General features: G+C 36.6%; 1 protein-coding gene across 14 annotated transcripts in view; it reads right to left on the bottom strand.

Annotated features, from left to right (window-relative positions):
• The window catches only part of cd99 (CD99 molecule), a 120406-nt gene that overhangs the window by 12941 nt on the left and 91748 nt on the right, over positions 1–15717 (bottom strand). For 12 of the 14 annotated variants that reach the window (XM_073863608.1, XM_073863638.1, XM_073863604.1 and 9 more), the window contains 2 exons: positions 9184–9210; positions 8681–8704 (listed from right to left, as the gene is read on the bottom strand). In XM_073863608.1, the coding sequence (XP_073719709.1) occupies positions 8681–8704; positions 9184–9210 (51 nt within the window). Of the gene's footprint in view, positions 1–7454; positions 7855–8680; positions 8705–9183; positions 9211–15717 lie in introns of those variants that run through there. The other 2 variants (XM_055205251.2, XM_055205247.1) reach the window with 1 other exon arrangement.

Genomic DNA, 15717 nt, shown 5'->3' with positions numbered 1-15717 from the left:
TCTTGTACAGACAAGACATTTCTGATTTAACGCTGCATGACCGTGGTGGGCGGCGCAATGAATCATTAAACTTCATCATGGCTGACAGTGCATATAGAATGAACATGAAAAATCTAAACGGGATAACATACCTTTGTTTAAAAATTGTGCGCAAGTCATAATCCCAGGGCTCTGAACCGGTTCAAGAAACGAAAACGAAAACCGGAAACGAACGAAATTTTAACAGGAACAAAAACGAAAACGAAATCAATTTTAATTGTTCTGAACAGAAACGTTTATTTAAAATTACCATTAACCGGTTAATAACGTTATTTTATCATTTTCTTTAATATTGTACTTTATCAGTGACCAATCATGAATTGAACACAGAGGTGGGTAGTAACGAATTACATTTACTTCGTTACATTAACTTGAGTACATTTTTCGGGTAACTAGTACTTTTAGAGTAAATTTAAGGATGGGTACTTTTACTCTTACTCAAGTACATTTCTAGTGAAAAAACTGTACTTTTACTTCCCTACATTCGGCGGCGTTACTGCGCTACTGTCAAATGGTAATAATTAATGAATATATATATTTTTTTAAAGTTAATAGGGCGTGTTCGAAAGTTGCGCGAAAAAGGCTGCGTCACCCTTTAGCGCGCGACCGCGAGGTCACCCTTTTAGCGCGCGCGACCGCGCGGCCGCGTAGGGGATAGGAGATGCAGATGAGGGCGCGTGTGCGTTGTGCGAGTTATCGGAGGCAGATCTTGCGTGGCTTCAAGTTCGGTCTATGTTTTCACTACAAGAGGTCAAAAAGAATAGTTTCATAATGTGATGCGTGCTTTGTTCAATTAACGAGCTGACATATCAGCGAACAGGAATTCAAGATCCAGCCTGAAGTAAGTGTCACAGTATTGTCTATTTGAACAGTATTAATGGTCATTTCACACACTGTCGGAGTTTTTTTGCCATATGCACTCTTGTGCAAGCGATTACAAATCCTAATGTAAGTTAAACCATACAAACAGCACGTTCACATCTGCCAATTCCATATCATTTCCCCACAACTAAACAAACTTAACAGCATAATGTAATGACTGCATTAATACACAAATCCGGACACCTCACTAATGTGTAGAAAATACATTCAAATAAAAACGGGATTGTATTTTATTTAAATCCTTCCTAAAGAATGAATGAATAAAAATAAAAGAATAAAGATTGATTTGAAAGAAACATGTATTATAAATTATAATAAATGTAGAGATTATTTGCAAAAACAGATACTGTAAGTTCCATATGAAATTCTAAAATGATCATTTTTATTAAGCTCCTGTTTATGTTCAGTAATTGCACTTTAATGGCAATGAAAATAACCTATTCATATAAAAACATGATAACAAACAGACACACACGTTCTTATTTGTTTACTGTTTGCATGTTTAAAGGCAGACGCTGACAAGTTTGTGTTGTGAACATGAAAATAAATACAGAGTTAACCGTCAGAAAAACATCTGTGTGTGTGTGTGTGTGTTTGAGATTTTTTCTCAAACGACACATTATGTGATGTTAATGTACCCATTGCAGGACTGAGATATGCTGCTTACTTGTATATAAGCAGAACAATGAGACTCTTAAGGAGAGGTTTGTGAAAACCCTCCAAGAAGTCTGAAATTCAGTGCTTTTGCGCTACTTCTCTATCAGATCAGAAGTAACAAGTAACTAACTACTTGAGTAGTTTTTTCATCTAATACTTTTTTACTCTTACTCAAGTAAATAATTAGATTGATACTTTTACTTTTACTTGAGTACATTTTTGTATAAGTACTTGTACTTTTACTTGAGTACAAATTTTGGGTACTCTACCCACCTCTGATTGAACAGTACAACATGTGACTTTGACGCATCAAGCGTGAGTGACTTTGACACATAGCGTGAGTGAAATGCCCGCGCCGCAGTCATCGAGTCTCCGGCCCGATAGCATTTGTCTTAAATAACCACAAAGCTACCCATCAAATGTTCAGAGGTATGTTTAAGTTAAAACTTGCTTGGAAATATGCAGATGCAAACTGTAACTCAAAAAAGCCAGGGGACTTATACCACTGTCAATTACTTTTTAGATGGGTCGCCACCAAGAAATTCCTTTTCGTTATTATTTTTCTTAACAAGTCTGTCTGCAATATTAAAGGATGTGGGGGAGAAGTACAGTAGCCGGGATTCACTGAAGTAACTTACAGAGGCACATTTAACGTAAACATCCAGCAGAGTATGCTGCGGTTTCAACCTGTAAAAGACCGGCATAAAACGGGTCTTTTTTTCAGCTGTTTATACTTAAAATTAATGCAGGTATTTCTTTTGTGGTTTTAACAATTAATGAAATGTTGAAGTTTAGTTATATCATGTGTTATGTTATTATTTTTGTGTGAAAATTTGTTTGTATGCATGCATTTGTTAAAGTATAGCCTGAATTAAAATAACGTTATTAACCGGTATTTTTTCTAAGTAAACCGTTTTCGGAACGTAAATGTTCAATGAGGAACGCAAAAACGGAAACGTTAAAATATTGATTCTGCTCGCAGTGAAACAATTGGTAATTTTTTTCGTTTTTAAGCCCTGCATAATCCATCCGGTCTCATGTTTGTAAATTATCTTTGCCAAGCAATCCCAGTATGACATTAACTTGCATTTGTAGTCCACAAAAGCAATAAATCTGAGAAATTTTAATATATATCTTAGATGTTTACACTGGCCTTCATGGAAGAGAATGATCCGCGATTGTTGTTTCCAGAAAAATATTCACACTGCGCTGTACAACTGTTAAAATGTGTTAAAACTCCATAGTATGTGTGAGTGCGCATTTATTTTCAGTTTCAGTTTCACTCGTTCGGTATCCGACAAAACAATCCACTCGCTCTGTGAACAAAACAATTCACGTACTCCGTTTTCTGATTAAATATCTTCCTTTAATCCTATGTATCATTTTAAATCCAACAGAAAACATATAAAAACAATATATGACCAAAAAGCGCACTACCGCTGCAAGCTTCACAAGCAGTGTCCCAATTCCATGGCCGCACCCTGCTAAGCATGCAACCTAAAAAAGTGAGCACTTGGTCTTTCAAGGTGGAAGCCTCAGAACTTCGCGAAGAGAACTGAAATGAGACAGTCTAATATTCGGTAGAACACATACTGTCAGCAGGAGACATCAGAGACGTTTCTGGCTTATTAAAATAAATATGGAATCAGAAAAATTATAATTTATTTTAGAAAATATGACATGTTGACACAATTGTCTCCAAATTCTTAAAGAGACAATACACAATTTTAACACACTATATATTTTCAATGTAAACATACAGAATATTTGTCTAAATTATCTAAATGATATACATAAATAAACTAAGCTTACGTATTAAGATAATTTCTAACAAAAATATTCAACGCAAAAATATTCAATGCAAAATAGGCTCCTACAGTATGTGATATATTAGAGTCTTACGTGTAAAATAACCCATCCATATCATTTTATTGTTTGACTGTTCAGTACTGTTCATATTTACATTTAAAAAGCAGACATAAAAGTAACTTAAAAGTTACTTTCCCTAGTAACTAATTACTTTTGATATACAGTAACTGGTAGAGTAACTCAATGACTTTTAAAAGAAGTAACTAGTAACTGTAACTAATTACTAATTTTCAGTAACTTGCCCAACACTGTTCATGACTTAACTTTCTTCTTCTTTTTGGTAAATGCCTCAGCTTTCTCCTAACGCGCATACATTTAAATCCGGCTACCCCTCCTCTCTCTAACGCTTACCTGGCCTGTATCACTACACTGGCTTTTTGGAGCGTCTATCCCCGTTTCTTCTTTCACATAATGGTATAATCCTAGTCTTTCTTTCCATTTGATTGGACGCATTGTGTGCCACATACAAATATGGCTTGGGCGTCGTGACGTCATTAGTTGGCGTGGTGGCCATGTTGATTGCCTTCTTTACTGCTACTTGGACTACTGCGCTCTGACGTTTATAGACGTGTCTTAATTTGATTAATTTGGCGTTATTATTTCAACCATGGTAAACCGTTGCTGTATTAATAATAAAGTAACACTTTACATTAAAAATGACAGATAAGGACAACACTTTATTATATTTTATTTTATGCAAGAAACCAAACATTAACCTTAACCCCACATTAATGTGTATACATGACATATAAATGACATTAGACAGTGACATTATAAGACAGTGAAGTATAACATCTAAATATTAATTTATATAGCTTAAGTTAATATTGAACATTGAAAATAAGGGAAATTTTCCAGGTTACTCGCCAAAATACGGGAAAATTTCAACATTCATCTTTCTGTTGCTATCCCTCTGCTGAAAGCAAAAATGCATACTACAAAACTGCTGCATTAACTAAGCGAGTTGTAAAGCTAGGTCGTATGTGACTTTGCTTACATATTGGCGTGAAATCGTGCTTTCACAACAACCACGTTGTTATCTTAAAAAGGCTCTTTATTCACTCTTTTTTCATATGGATCCAAACCATTAATAGTTCAGATTTTGCCCCTGGCTTCCCTATTTAACATATCCTGGTTAATTCCACATCTTTTTCGTGATTTTAAAATCTTTTTTTTCTTTTCGTTCTCCCAACTCTGCTGCTGCTCCTCGTTTGACTTGCTGTATGTTTACATTACAGTTACGAAAACAGCATTTAAACATAACTTATTGGGGTATAGTCTCACAATCTCGTCTTACGGTAGGGGAGACCGGGGTTGGTTGTCACAATTTTTACTCATGCATGAATTGCTCATCTTCAAAAAAAATTTCAGCAGTAATTCCTACATGAAATGAAACTTTGGAGTCTTGGCTTTAAATGTGTATACTTTTTAGTTTTAGAATGTATTGTAACAGGAAGTAATTAACCATCAAAGACACTCTGACACAATGTGACAATCAACCCCATCACGGGGTTGGTTGTCACAGGGTATGGGGTTGGTTGTCCCTATAGAGGTTCAATAGGATTTCTATGATAAATTGGGATCTCAAAAGATAATGTGTAACTTTTTAGTTTTTTAAGATAGAAACTGCAAATAAGTTTTAATATTAATCTACACCTATGCTAGTTGTTATTAATGCCCCTTATGTTTAAACGATGGGATTAAAGTGGGTGATCAGTTACTTGAATAGGCTTTATGCCCAGCTGCACTATGAACCCCAGCCAGCTCCCCGCCCCCCGCCCGCCACCACCGGACAAACTGACCAATCCAGGTGCGCCCGATTATTGTTATTGTGACTACTGAGGTCAGGCACACCTGAATTAATCAGCCCGTCCAACAATGGCAGACAGGAAACAAGAAGCCGGCCGAAGTTCAGGAAGTAGTGCAGCTGGGCATAAAGCCCATTGTCTACTGTGTTGAGAAATAAAATGAAATAATTTTTAGTGTTAAAACCTCTTTATTTAATGCTTTATTTTATTTTAACAGCAAACAAAAACAAACAAACAAACAAACAAACAGTCTTAAAAGGTCTACATGTCCAATATTCTTATGTGACAACCAACCCCGCAAGCTATGTGACAACCATCCCCAACTGACTTCTTGACAAACATGCTAAGCTAGCTGCCACACGGCTATAACTTGATCGCTAAAAGATGACTCAAAATAAAGCTACTACTTTTAGCTTTTTAATGAGTGTTTTGTTTTTGAATGACTAATATCATACAAGATCTCAACACAAAAACAACACCAACATGAAAATTTACTTTGACCCCTAAAAATAAAAAATTGTCTCCTAACCTCAATGTTTTGTGTCTGCTCAGCAAAATTTCAAGTGCAAATGAGTAAGCTATTAAAGGCTAACAAATTGATATCAAAATTGTACCACAGTGCCATGTAGTATGTCTGGAATAAGCAGTGTGACAACCAACCCGTGAGACAACCAGCCCCGGTCTCCCCTAATTAAAGCGCGTTTTTAAACTGAAAAGTACTGACAGGAATGTTCATCTTACAGGAAGTTTTATCAGGTATGTGCGTGTACCATATTTTTCCACTGGCAGCACGACTAATATGGCAGCCAGGGCATCTCCAGGTTCAAGGTCAGATATTATATTTAAAAAAAGTCTAGTCTAAAAATGGCATACATTTTTGTGCTTAAAAAATGTATTGAGAATCGAATCGATTTTTTTGTAAAAAAAAAAGAGTGAACCATTGCACCCATAAAAAGGAAATGCAGTATGAACATAAACTTTAATGTTAAGGCCTAGTGGTAATGCACCATACTATAAAAAACTACATATAAAACCCTTGTTGTAATTTGATAATATGCCATGCAAACCTAATGTCAGTCTGCTGGCACAAATCAGAAGCCCTTTTAACACAGACATTACGAAAAAAATTACACGGAAAATCCATCCGGGATTTGTCCAGGATCGTTTGATTTTTGATTCATTAACACTGCCAATGATTTTCCGGAATCTGTGTGTGCGTTCACAAAGATACCGTAAAGATCCTGTAAAGACACGTGACATGTTTAAAGTCCTGCACTTGGTAGTTGTTTTTCTCTGCAATGTCTGAAGTATGCTTATTAACTGTGATTTCTCTCTCGAGAAACCACGCATGTGCATTAAAATATATGACAAGATCATAAGGAGGCTGATCTGTCATGCTGGTGAATGATCTCAGCTTCAGTCTAGTTTGCCGACATTTCTCGTCATGAATGTTAATCTGCATTAAACCCCTCGTTTTAAAGGAACACGCCCACAGTTTGGGAATTTAGCTTATACACCGTATCCCCCAGAGTTAGATAAGTCCATACATACCTTTCTCATCTCTGTGCGTGCTGTAACTCTGTCTGACGCAGCCCCCGCTAGCTTAGCTTAGGACAAAGACTGGAAGTAAATGGCTCCAGCTAGCATACTGCTCCAAATAAGTTACAAAATAATGCCAACATTTTCCTATTTAGTTGTTGTAATTGGTATAGTCACAGCATGTACAAATAACAAGGTCATATGAGACACAGCAATCCCCCAACAGCACACACACAGGGAACCACACTCTCAGAAAGCGCAGCACCGCCACCCGGGCGGAGATCACTTTACCCAGGTAGCAGTGCTTCGCCCTCCGAGAACACAGTTCCCAGCATGCACACTGCCAAAAGATGGCTGTGTCTCATATGACCTTGCAGAACATTTAGGAGATGTGTTTGTGTTCACACAGAAGCCTGTCTGCCAATTATAAGGGTACTGTCTGGGACCAAAGTGCTGTCTGAATGAGGTTAAAGTGCCTTTAAGGAAACTCTACAGTATGTGTAAAAATAACATGAAAAATTTTAAAAGGCAGGAAGCCATAAATGTCCTGAGGAAGAGAGAGAAGGAATAAGATAATGCCCCTTCTGTTCACTTAAAATTGAATAAATGAAGTACAAGGTTCTTCACAGCTAGAAATAAGCCCAACATAACACACTTCAGTAAACAACTATAAGTGGCCTCCACCTTTATTCTTATAGACCTACCGTTATCTGTTCCGACACTAAAACATCAAACCATTCACAATAAAATCAGATCAATCAGTTAATCACTACCAAATTTGCATCCTAGGAAAAACCTGAGCACCATCAATAACAAAGTATAAATGAGCAAACCATGTAAACAACTGTTGTAAACCATTTTTAAGCCCAAACAGAAGCAAAGGTGATTTCTTATCAAGGAATTTAAAGCTCAGTCTTTTCATCAGCTACACTCTGTGGTTCCATAACCCGTTCTAGAAGGGGCACTAATATTTCTTTCAAGTTGGAAATCCAGACACTGAGGCCTTGTGGCATTTTATCGGCTAGAATCTTGATAAGATGGAGCCAATTCGGGTTCAGATCTGCAACAACAGGCAATTGAAGCAGAGATTTAGGGCACAGCCACTGACAGCATGAGCAGTCAAATCTATTGGCCTTCAGAAATGTAATAAAAACACTCCATTTCGACATAAAAGGAACCCATCCCCCTACTGAAAAACTTTAGCATTTACTTCTGACAATAATTGTTTTGGTCTGTTGCATCGCCCTGCTGTTATCTAAGAATTGTGGGATAGTGTAGTCATCACATCAACTCAGTTGTCAAAAGCTGATTCAGTCTATAGGTTAAAATGCTTAAGCTTGTGTGTTCAGACATAAAATGTAATTCCTAATTCTTTGGGAAAAACTGTAGCTACAACTTTATTTAAGAGCCAGGATAAGCCAACTCGACTGCAAACTCCACTCCACTTTTACAAGCATAGGCAATAGGGATGGGAAGATTCCCCGATTAGCTCGGTGCATCTGCATAAAAAGAGGTGTGTCATCATCGGTAGCTGCTTCATATTTATCTTTAATGTATCCCATCGTAAGCTATGCATAGGGATGCATATCGTATCGGACTCAGTTATGGAGATGCACATCCCTAATAGGCAAATAACCAAGCTTAGAGGAAAGACAAACAACTTAAGACAGAAAAAGTCAAAGTCAGACTTCACCTGGGCTGCTTTGTAAGGCCAAAAACACTCATCAGAATTATGTATGTTGTGCCACCTTACACTTAGGTCCTCGATTAAACTACATAACGCTCATTTTGTCTTTGGTATTTTTCTAAACAATAAAGAAAAAGAAAGAAACTACTTTACAGTACAAATCTGAACTTACTAAATAATAACTAAATAAAATATATACCTTGAGGTTGGTCAGAGGCACCACCTACGAAGAAATACACAAAAATTATCATCCAGTAAAAGAAAAAAATATCTAAATTTAACTGAATAAAGAATTGGTTAAATAGCTAATTACATACACAATACACATTTTTATATAGTATATTATACCACGGGTCTGTTGAATGCTGCATTCTGATTGGCTGAGAAATGTTCTATGGGTGTTGATCATTTTTCTGTAAACCGCACACCTATCTTTCAGATGTCTTAAAAATAGGCACCAGAGCATGTTTGTGGTAACCGTGGTATAAGTAGAATAATTGACTCCGGTCCTTTGAATTATTTGAAATTCACTTCGCGTCGTGCTGCATTGCCACCTTGGTGTGCATTATTTTCTTATAATGCTTATAATTCAATGGCCCGTCGTCAATTATTCCTTACTAAATGAACTGTATACCCTTAAACAACAAGTGATGCTAAACATTTGACTGGTGATGTACTGTATATTGAAAAAAGATTAAATACCTTCATAACCAGGGTCTGATCCACGCCCTTAAAAACAAACAAAAAAGAAGTCACATTCAAAGACACATTTATGGCATTTTACTTGTACAGTCTACTACATAGTCTAAGAGTGTTTTCAGACCTGTAGATCGATTGCTTTGTTCCAAAACCGGGGGTTAAATTGCTACAATGTTGCAATTTTATGTTGGTTTGGTTTGCATTCACAAGGCATATTAAAAAGAGCCAGACTTTGTTAATAGAAGTCACGTGTGAGTAAACTTTCCTTTAATTCATCAGAGTGCATCTTTTAATTTCTATGATTTCGCTTAAAGTTGTCCATCAGGATTGACAGCTTTGCAGGATTTATGTGTGGCTTTTTTGGTAACAGCGGTTATATTATCATTATTGTAAGCAGGAATCAAAACTTAAGTGGGACAACATTCTTACTAGGGGTGTAACTATCAGACAGTTCATTATGATGTGACGCAATATCGATTTTCTCTGCCAGCGATGCGGTTTTTGCCGATACATCAAAAACTTTTCCATGCAATTCAATTAAATTACTTAATAAATATATTGGTATCCTGTGCCTAGTTAAGAAGTTACAATTTTACTAACAAATGCAACCAAAATATATAAAATGAACATTTATTAAACTCTTTGAAAATGGCACAATCTCTGTCCCAATTGTAACATTTACAACAACAACAACTAACAAAATTACACCTTTTTAAATAAAGAAAAATGAATAATGAGGGGCAAATGTCATTTAATCAAGCTTATGAAGGCAACAGTCAAAGTCAAAGTCTTGGTAGTTTGTCAGTGAATCCTCCTTATTCAATCAGTAGGTTTCATCTTGTGGTGGCCACAGTTGAATATTATTCTCTTTAAAATCTAGGGAACTACTAGTGGGATGTTTTACTCTTGACTACGATAAAGGCAAAGTCAGTTAAATGTGTCCTGTATGTAACATCAACACGTGTTTGACTGTTTTAATTTACTTAAAACATTAAACGATTAATAAAGGTACAACACTTAACAATACAACTGTAATATAACGCTAAAAATATGCAAAGTTAGTGATAAGGAAGGACTTACTATCCGCAGTTTAGATTCTTTTTTTTCTTTTTTAGATTCTGATGCGCGCTTACTGTGTTGTATATGGTAATTTAGTCACGTTGAGTTTAAAGTTTTGTTTCTACTTTACTATACACACTGTTGTTTATGTGCATCATCTTTAGCACCCAAAATATTTTGTGGATCAAACATATATGTTTTTGGCTGCTATTTTTACACATTAATGTTTTTAAAACATTTCCCCACATGTAATGACGGGGAATGAATCATAGCAGTGGGCATTTGCGTCCAGGTCCTCAATGCGGCCCGCTCGTTCAAATGAACCATTTCTCCAGACAGCATCAGAACCATGTTACAAAATAGCCTATTCCTTATTGCTTTTGGCATTTTTGAATGTAAAAACCACGCAATTATAAGTAGACCTTATAAAACAAATCGTCAGCTTCATTGCCTCTTTAACAAACAATGACTCCATAAATTTCCTTTTTCAATATAAGTCCAATAAAACGTTAACCTCATTCCTTAAAACTGCCATATGAAGAGTTTGGTTCCAAAACGGAATAAATCCATTTCAACTAATTTCTGTAAAAATGTGTTTGCTATACCAAGAAAGTGACAAGATGAAAACCACTATTTTCTGTTACATAATTTCACATAGCGTCTTTAGGTTATAATAAGATTAAAAATTTAAATCCATAATTTGATTTTCAAAGATTTATTATAAAAACTGATTATTTTTCCGCAAAATGCAATAAGTTATTTTTTTTCAAAATCTACTGAATCAATATGTAAATGTGCATTCATCTTTGCCATGTTATATTCATTTAGTTGACTTGTGGTTTACATGATTAATGCCATTTAATTATAACTTTTTTAATCAAAACATTTACTTTGTTATATTAAGAACACTGTCATTGCTACTGTCATCCTGGGTACATCGTCCCTGAACTTTTTTGACAGCAATCAGCTGTAAAATGTTTTGGTCCTGCTCAATTTTCATTGACTTTTCATAAGATCCCCTGGGGTCAATGTGTTAGCATGACTTGATGCTTTCTTGTTAGAACAAAAAACAGCCGCCATTTTTCCTTCACCCGAGTGGCTTACCTTTCTTCCCCACCACAGAAAACCACCACAGGTTTATCAATGCCATTAAAAGTATTATTTTGTTTTTGTTTATTTGTTGATCACAAAGTACAAAGTAGATGAAACTAGGATTCTGTGTGTATTTCGCACTGCCATTGTTGTTTACTAAGTGTGTAAATGCTGTGATTTTTTTTGAGCGAATTTATTGCATTCTGCAGAGAAGGAGGACTGGCGTTTAACACGTTTTGGGAAAAAAGGGAGAAAAGTGACCAGATCAATACTGATTTTGGTGGTAACATTTTTTTGAAATGGCGTTTATCGCATTTTGGAACCAAACTCTTCATATATTTTGTTATATATGTGTTTTAAAGTTATTTATACTAAGTGAAGTTTATTGTTTAGTGAACTGATGTCAGATTCATTTAGGATAATAAAGTTTATAGTTAAATTGTTAAAACACCCTGTCTCCATTACGTCTTTGTCATGTCTTAAGTATTTGATCACCACATTTTAGTTACAATTGCGAAAAATGTGTTTATGTATACAGTATATTCTGTTTATGTAGGTACTGTATTATATATACTGTACCAGTCAAAAGTTTGGACACCATTTGTATGGACACTGTATATAGAATACAGTACTGTAGTATAATATACTGTAGAACTGACCAATGTATTGATATAGGCCTTTTTTAACTCCCTAATATTTCTATAGGCATCGGTATGGAGCTAGGATTATGACAAAACGTTTTGAATTTGAAATGCATAAACTTGAATTATAGACAAGTTTTAATTTAATAATACTGAATAATTTGATGCTGTATTTGTAAAGATATGCATTTTCAAAGAACACATTTTTAGTCCTGAATTTTTATACTGTAAATATACAGTTTTAAAAAATAAAGTTTCAGGTTTTCAAGATAAAGAGGAAATTCAAAACACCCAGTTTTTTAAATTCAAAGCGCAGAAATTCAGATCGTTCACAAAGTGGGTCATAGGTCAAGCTTTCCGGTTCCACAGGAAAGAGTAGTAGATCTCAGAAAAGTCCAACGGACAGCTACATGCAGACAAATGCTAACATTAGGGATGTCCCGATCAGGTTTATTTGCCCTCGAGTCCGAGTCATTTGATTTTGAGTATCTGCCGATACCGAGTCCCGATCCAATACTTCTATAATACATAAAAAACAATAAAAAAAGAGCGAAAAACAGATCCAGGACGTTCCTTATGTCATGCCGCACGCATTGCTGTTTCTGTGTAAAGTCAAAAGAGTCTAACTCTGTGCCAGCGGATAACTATTGATGTGTTAAAAAATAATGAGAATATAGTATATATGTTCAGGAGTTAAATTGGGGATGCTCTGTTAGGAGGGAGGGTTCAAGGGTCCTGATGACAGCAAAGCCACTGGTGTGTTTCAATGACATTTTGGACCTCTGATAGGATTTATACGTTTCAGCTAGAGCCCGACCGATATATCGGCAGGCCGATATTAGGCATTTTCCAAACTACCGGTATCGGCATTCATAATAGCCGATAAATATTAAAAAAAAAAATAAAAACGCACGGACGAAACAGCCTTCAACCATGTCATGAGTGTTGCCATTGTATAGTTTGTCCACCAGAGGGCACTTTGCAACTACCCTGTAGGCAACACTCGTGTATAACGTGTCACACATCCTGCAACCTGCTGATTTCAGCCAGACCAGGGCAGAGATGACAGCGGTTTAGTTGATGGTGAGTTGGTCACGAGACATACATTGCTTGAATAACAATTAAAAGAACATCCCAATCAGTTCTCTTAACTCAAATAAGCATGACAAAATTTGTGACTATCCAGTTTTGCTGCTGTTAAATAAGCCGAGAGTGAAGCGGAATTACCTAGTAATGATACGTTGTTACAGTGTAGTTGACTGACTGTCCTTTTACCTCTTGACAATGCGACTGAAGTATTTCTTTAATAGCGTGAGAGTTAAAGCAATGAGATGTATCATCTCTCCTTAGCCTGTTATTTTTAAAGGTATGTTTTACAATTTGCAGTGTGACGTTATTCTTTGCTAAATTATGTCTCGTCATAGACTAGCTAATGTCACTATCAGTGGAAGACCGCTAACGTTAACGAGCTTGGAAACCACAACGAACTTATTCTGCCTAAATAAAGTAATGATTACTTTATTTATAACTAGCATATCTCTGGTTACAGTCCCTGCATTGTAAAATGAAAGTTAGACTTGCGGGGAGTGAACATTTAGACATAGAGAAAAGGTATCAAACGTAGCTTGTGCATCGCTTTTCTTTTACGCATGTGTGAAATTCACTGACGCCAAGTGTGCGTTGCAGACTGTCATTCAGCCGCAGCATTAACGAGTCACATAATGGATTTAGATAGCTTAATAGTAGGTTTTAGAAGGCAGGCAGCAACTGATGATTGAAAATGGTTTGATGTAGCTTGATAGAAAGAATTTAAAAAGTGCAGGTAAAGGGATAAGCAAGCTGACATTGTAGTATACCGGAATATAAGACGAGTTTTTTTGAGGGAGAGAGAGAGGTGAATGCGTGAGATGCAGAGACAGAGAGATAATAAAAAATAAAATTATTACACACGCACACAAACATTTAGGAGTGACCTTTATCTTGTTTAATATAAATGATGATGATAGTAATAATGTCATCATCATTTTTTGTTAATAATAATAATAATAGAAGTAAAAGTTGTGGCTGTAGCAACAATCTGTTAGGGAAATCTGTTAATGTTTCTGAAAAAACAAATTATCGGCAGATATATCGGATTATCGGTTTTTAAAACCAACAAACATTTGTATCGGCCTTCAAAATCCTTTATCGCTCGGGCTCTAGTTTCAGCTTTAAAGCTGTGCCACAGGTTGACCCAAACTTTAAAACCTGAACTTTAAATTATGCAAATCTACGAATCTGACAACCTATATGCATTTGTTGCACATGTCATTATGCACAATTAATCAAACTTTGAAGGAAGTTATAAGACTCAACCTCCTTGACTAATTCTAGGCATAAGATAGACTACCCAAAAAGACTCAATAAACAAGAAAAACAACATACTGATTCAGCAATAGGCTATGTCTTATAAATCAGTTAGTTAAACAATCACTCTAGTTAGGTCGTAATTGATTTGTATAATCAAAATACATTATTTTATTAAACTATACAATAAGTTGTATCCAGTTGTCTAGTTAACATATTGTAATAAGATGACTGACATGGCTATACATACTTTAATACTTTGTTTCTAGACTTCTATTAAGTTTTCTCGACGTGTGCACCATTCTTACCTCTCTCTCTATCTCTCATCTCTACAATGTGTAATGTGATCCTCCTGCGCGAATGCGGGTTCTTGAGGTTCTGAGTGAGACACAGAGCTGCGTACTGATGTAGATTAACTGAGCACATAGTGACAAAAACGATTGACGCGTCTTTTAAGGCCTAGTCCACACAGACACGGGTATATTTATAACCGGAGTTTTCCCTAAAAAAAAAATCCCGTCCACACATGCTCGGTTTAAATTAAATATTCATCCACACGATAAAGCAAAAGCACGTTATCAAGCGCTGTCAAGAGCATGCCACACCAGCAGGTGGGGATATAACCCAAATCGTGTTCCGCAATATAGTGAGAGATAACTGAGCATCTATCTGTGTATATGTTAGAAGCCCTGTTAGCACAGTTATTATTAGCAAGATACATCCACCATTGCACAGAATCAGCAACTATGGCCCTGTCCCAAATGGCGCACTTCATGTGGACTTTCGGTGTCGTGGCCTTAAATTGCGCGTGCTCGCTTAGTCTACAAGTCCGTAGGGTGTCCCATGTGTCATTTTTACACTTCAAAGTTTGCTCATCAGCGACTGCTTTGCACCCTTGATGCAGTCTTCAGCGAAGCCCGCACTGCAGCAGGCTTCGCGCACTTTACCAACCCAGAAGTCCTTGCGAGAGAGCACTCAGACCAATCAGACGACGGAAGGGAGGAGCTCACACTGACAGGCAACTTCTCTACCTATTTCCGGTGTGACGCTCGAGTCTGTCCCAAAATACGACATCGTATCAAGGGCCCCTAAAGTCTGGACTACATGATGTCATCAAAGTGTGGACTCTGAGGAGGACCACAAGTCCAAAGTGTGCCATTTGGGACAGGGCCAAAGCAGTCAGTGGCGCACAATCTTGACATCAAACACAGTGGATAACGGAGCACACTCTGACGTTGCAAGGCAAAACCCCCAGTTTTACTCTCTACACGACACCACTGTAACCGGGGTTTCTTAAAAAGCTCACCCTGGCCGGGGTTTTCAAATATGCTTGGTTTCAGTGCCCTGATACTGCGGTTTCGTGTGGACGAACGGCCGAACCGCGTGAAAAAACTCACGG

Source organism: Misgurnus anguillicaudatus, chromosome 3 (genome assembly GCF_027580225.2).
Source record: "Misgurnus anguillicaudatus chromosome 3, ASM2758022v2, whole genome shotgun sequence".
NCBI classification, from domain to species: Eukaryota; Metazoa; Chordata; class Actinopteri; order Cypriniformes; family Cobitidae; genus Misgurnus; species Misgurnus anguillicaudatus.
This window is presented reverse-complemented; position numbering and strand designations above follow the sequence as displayed.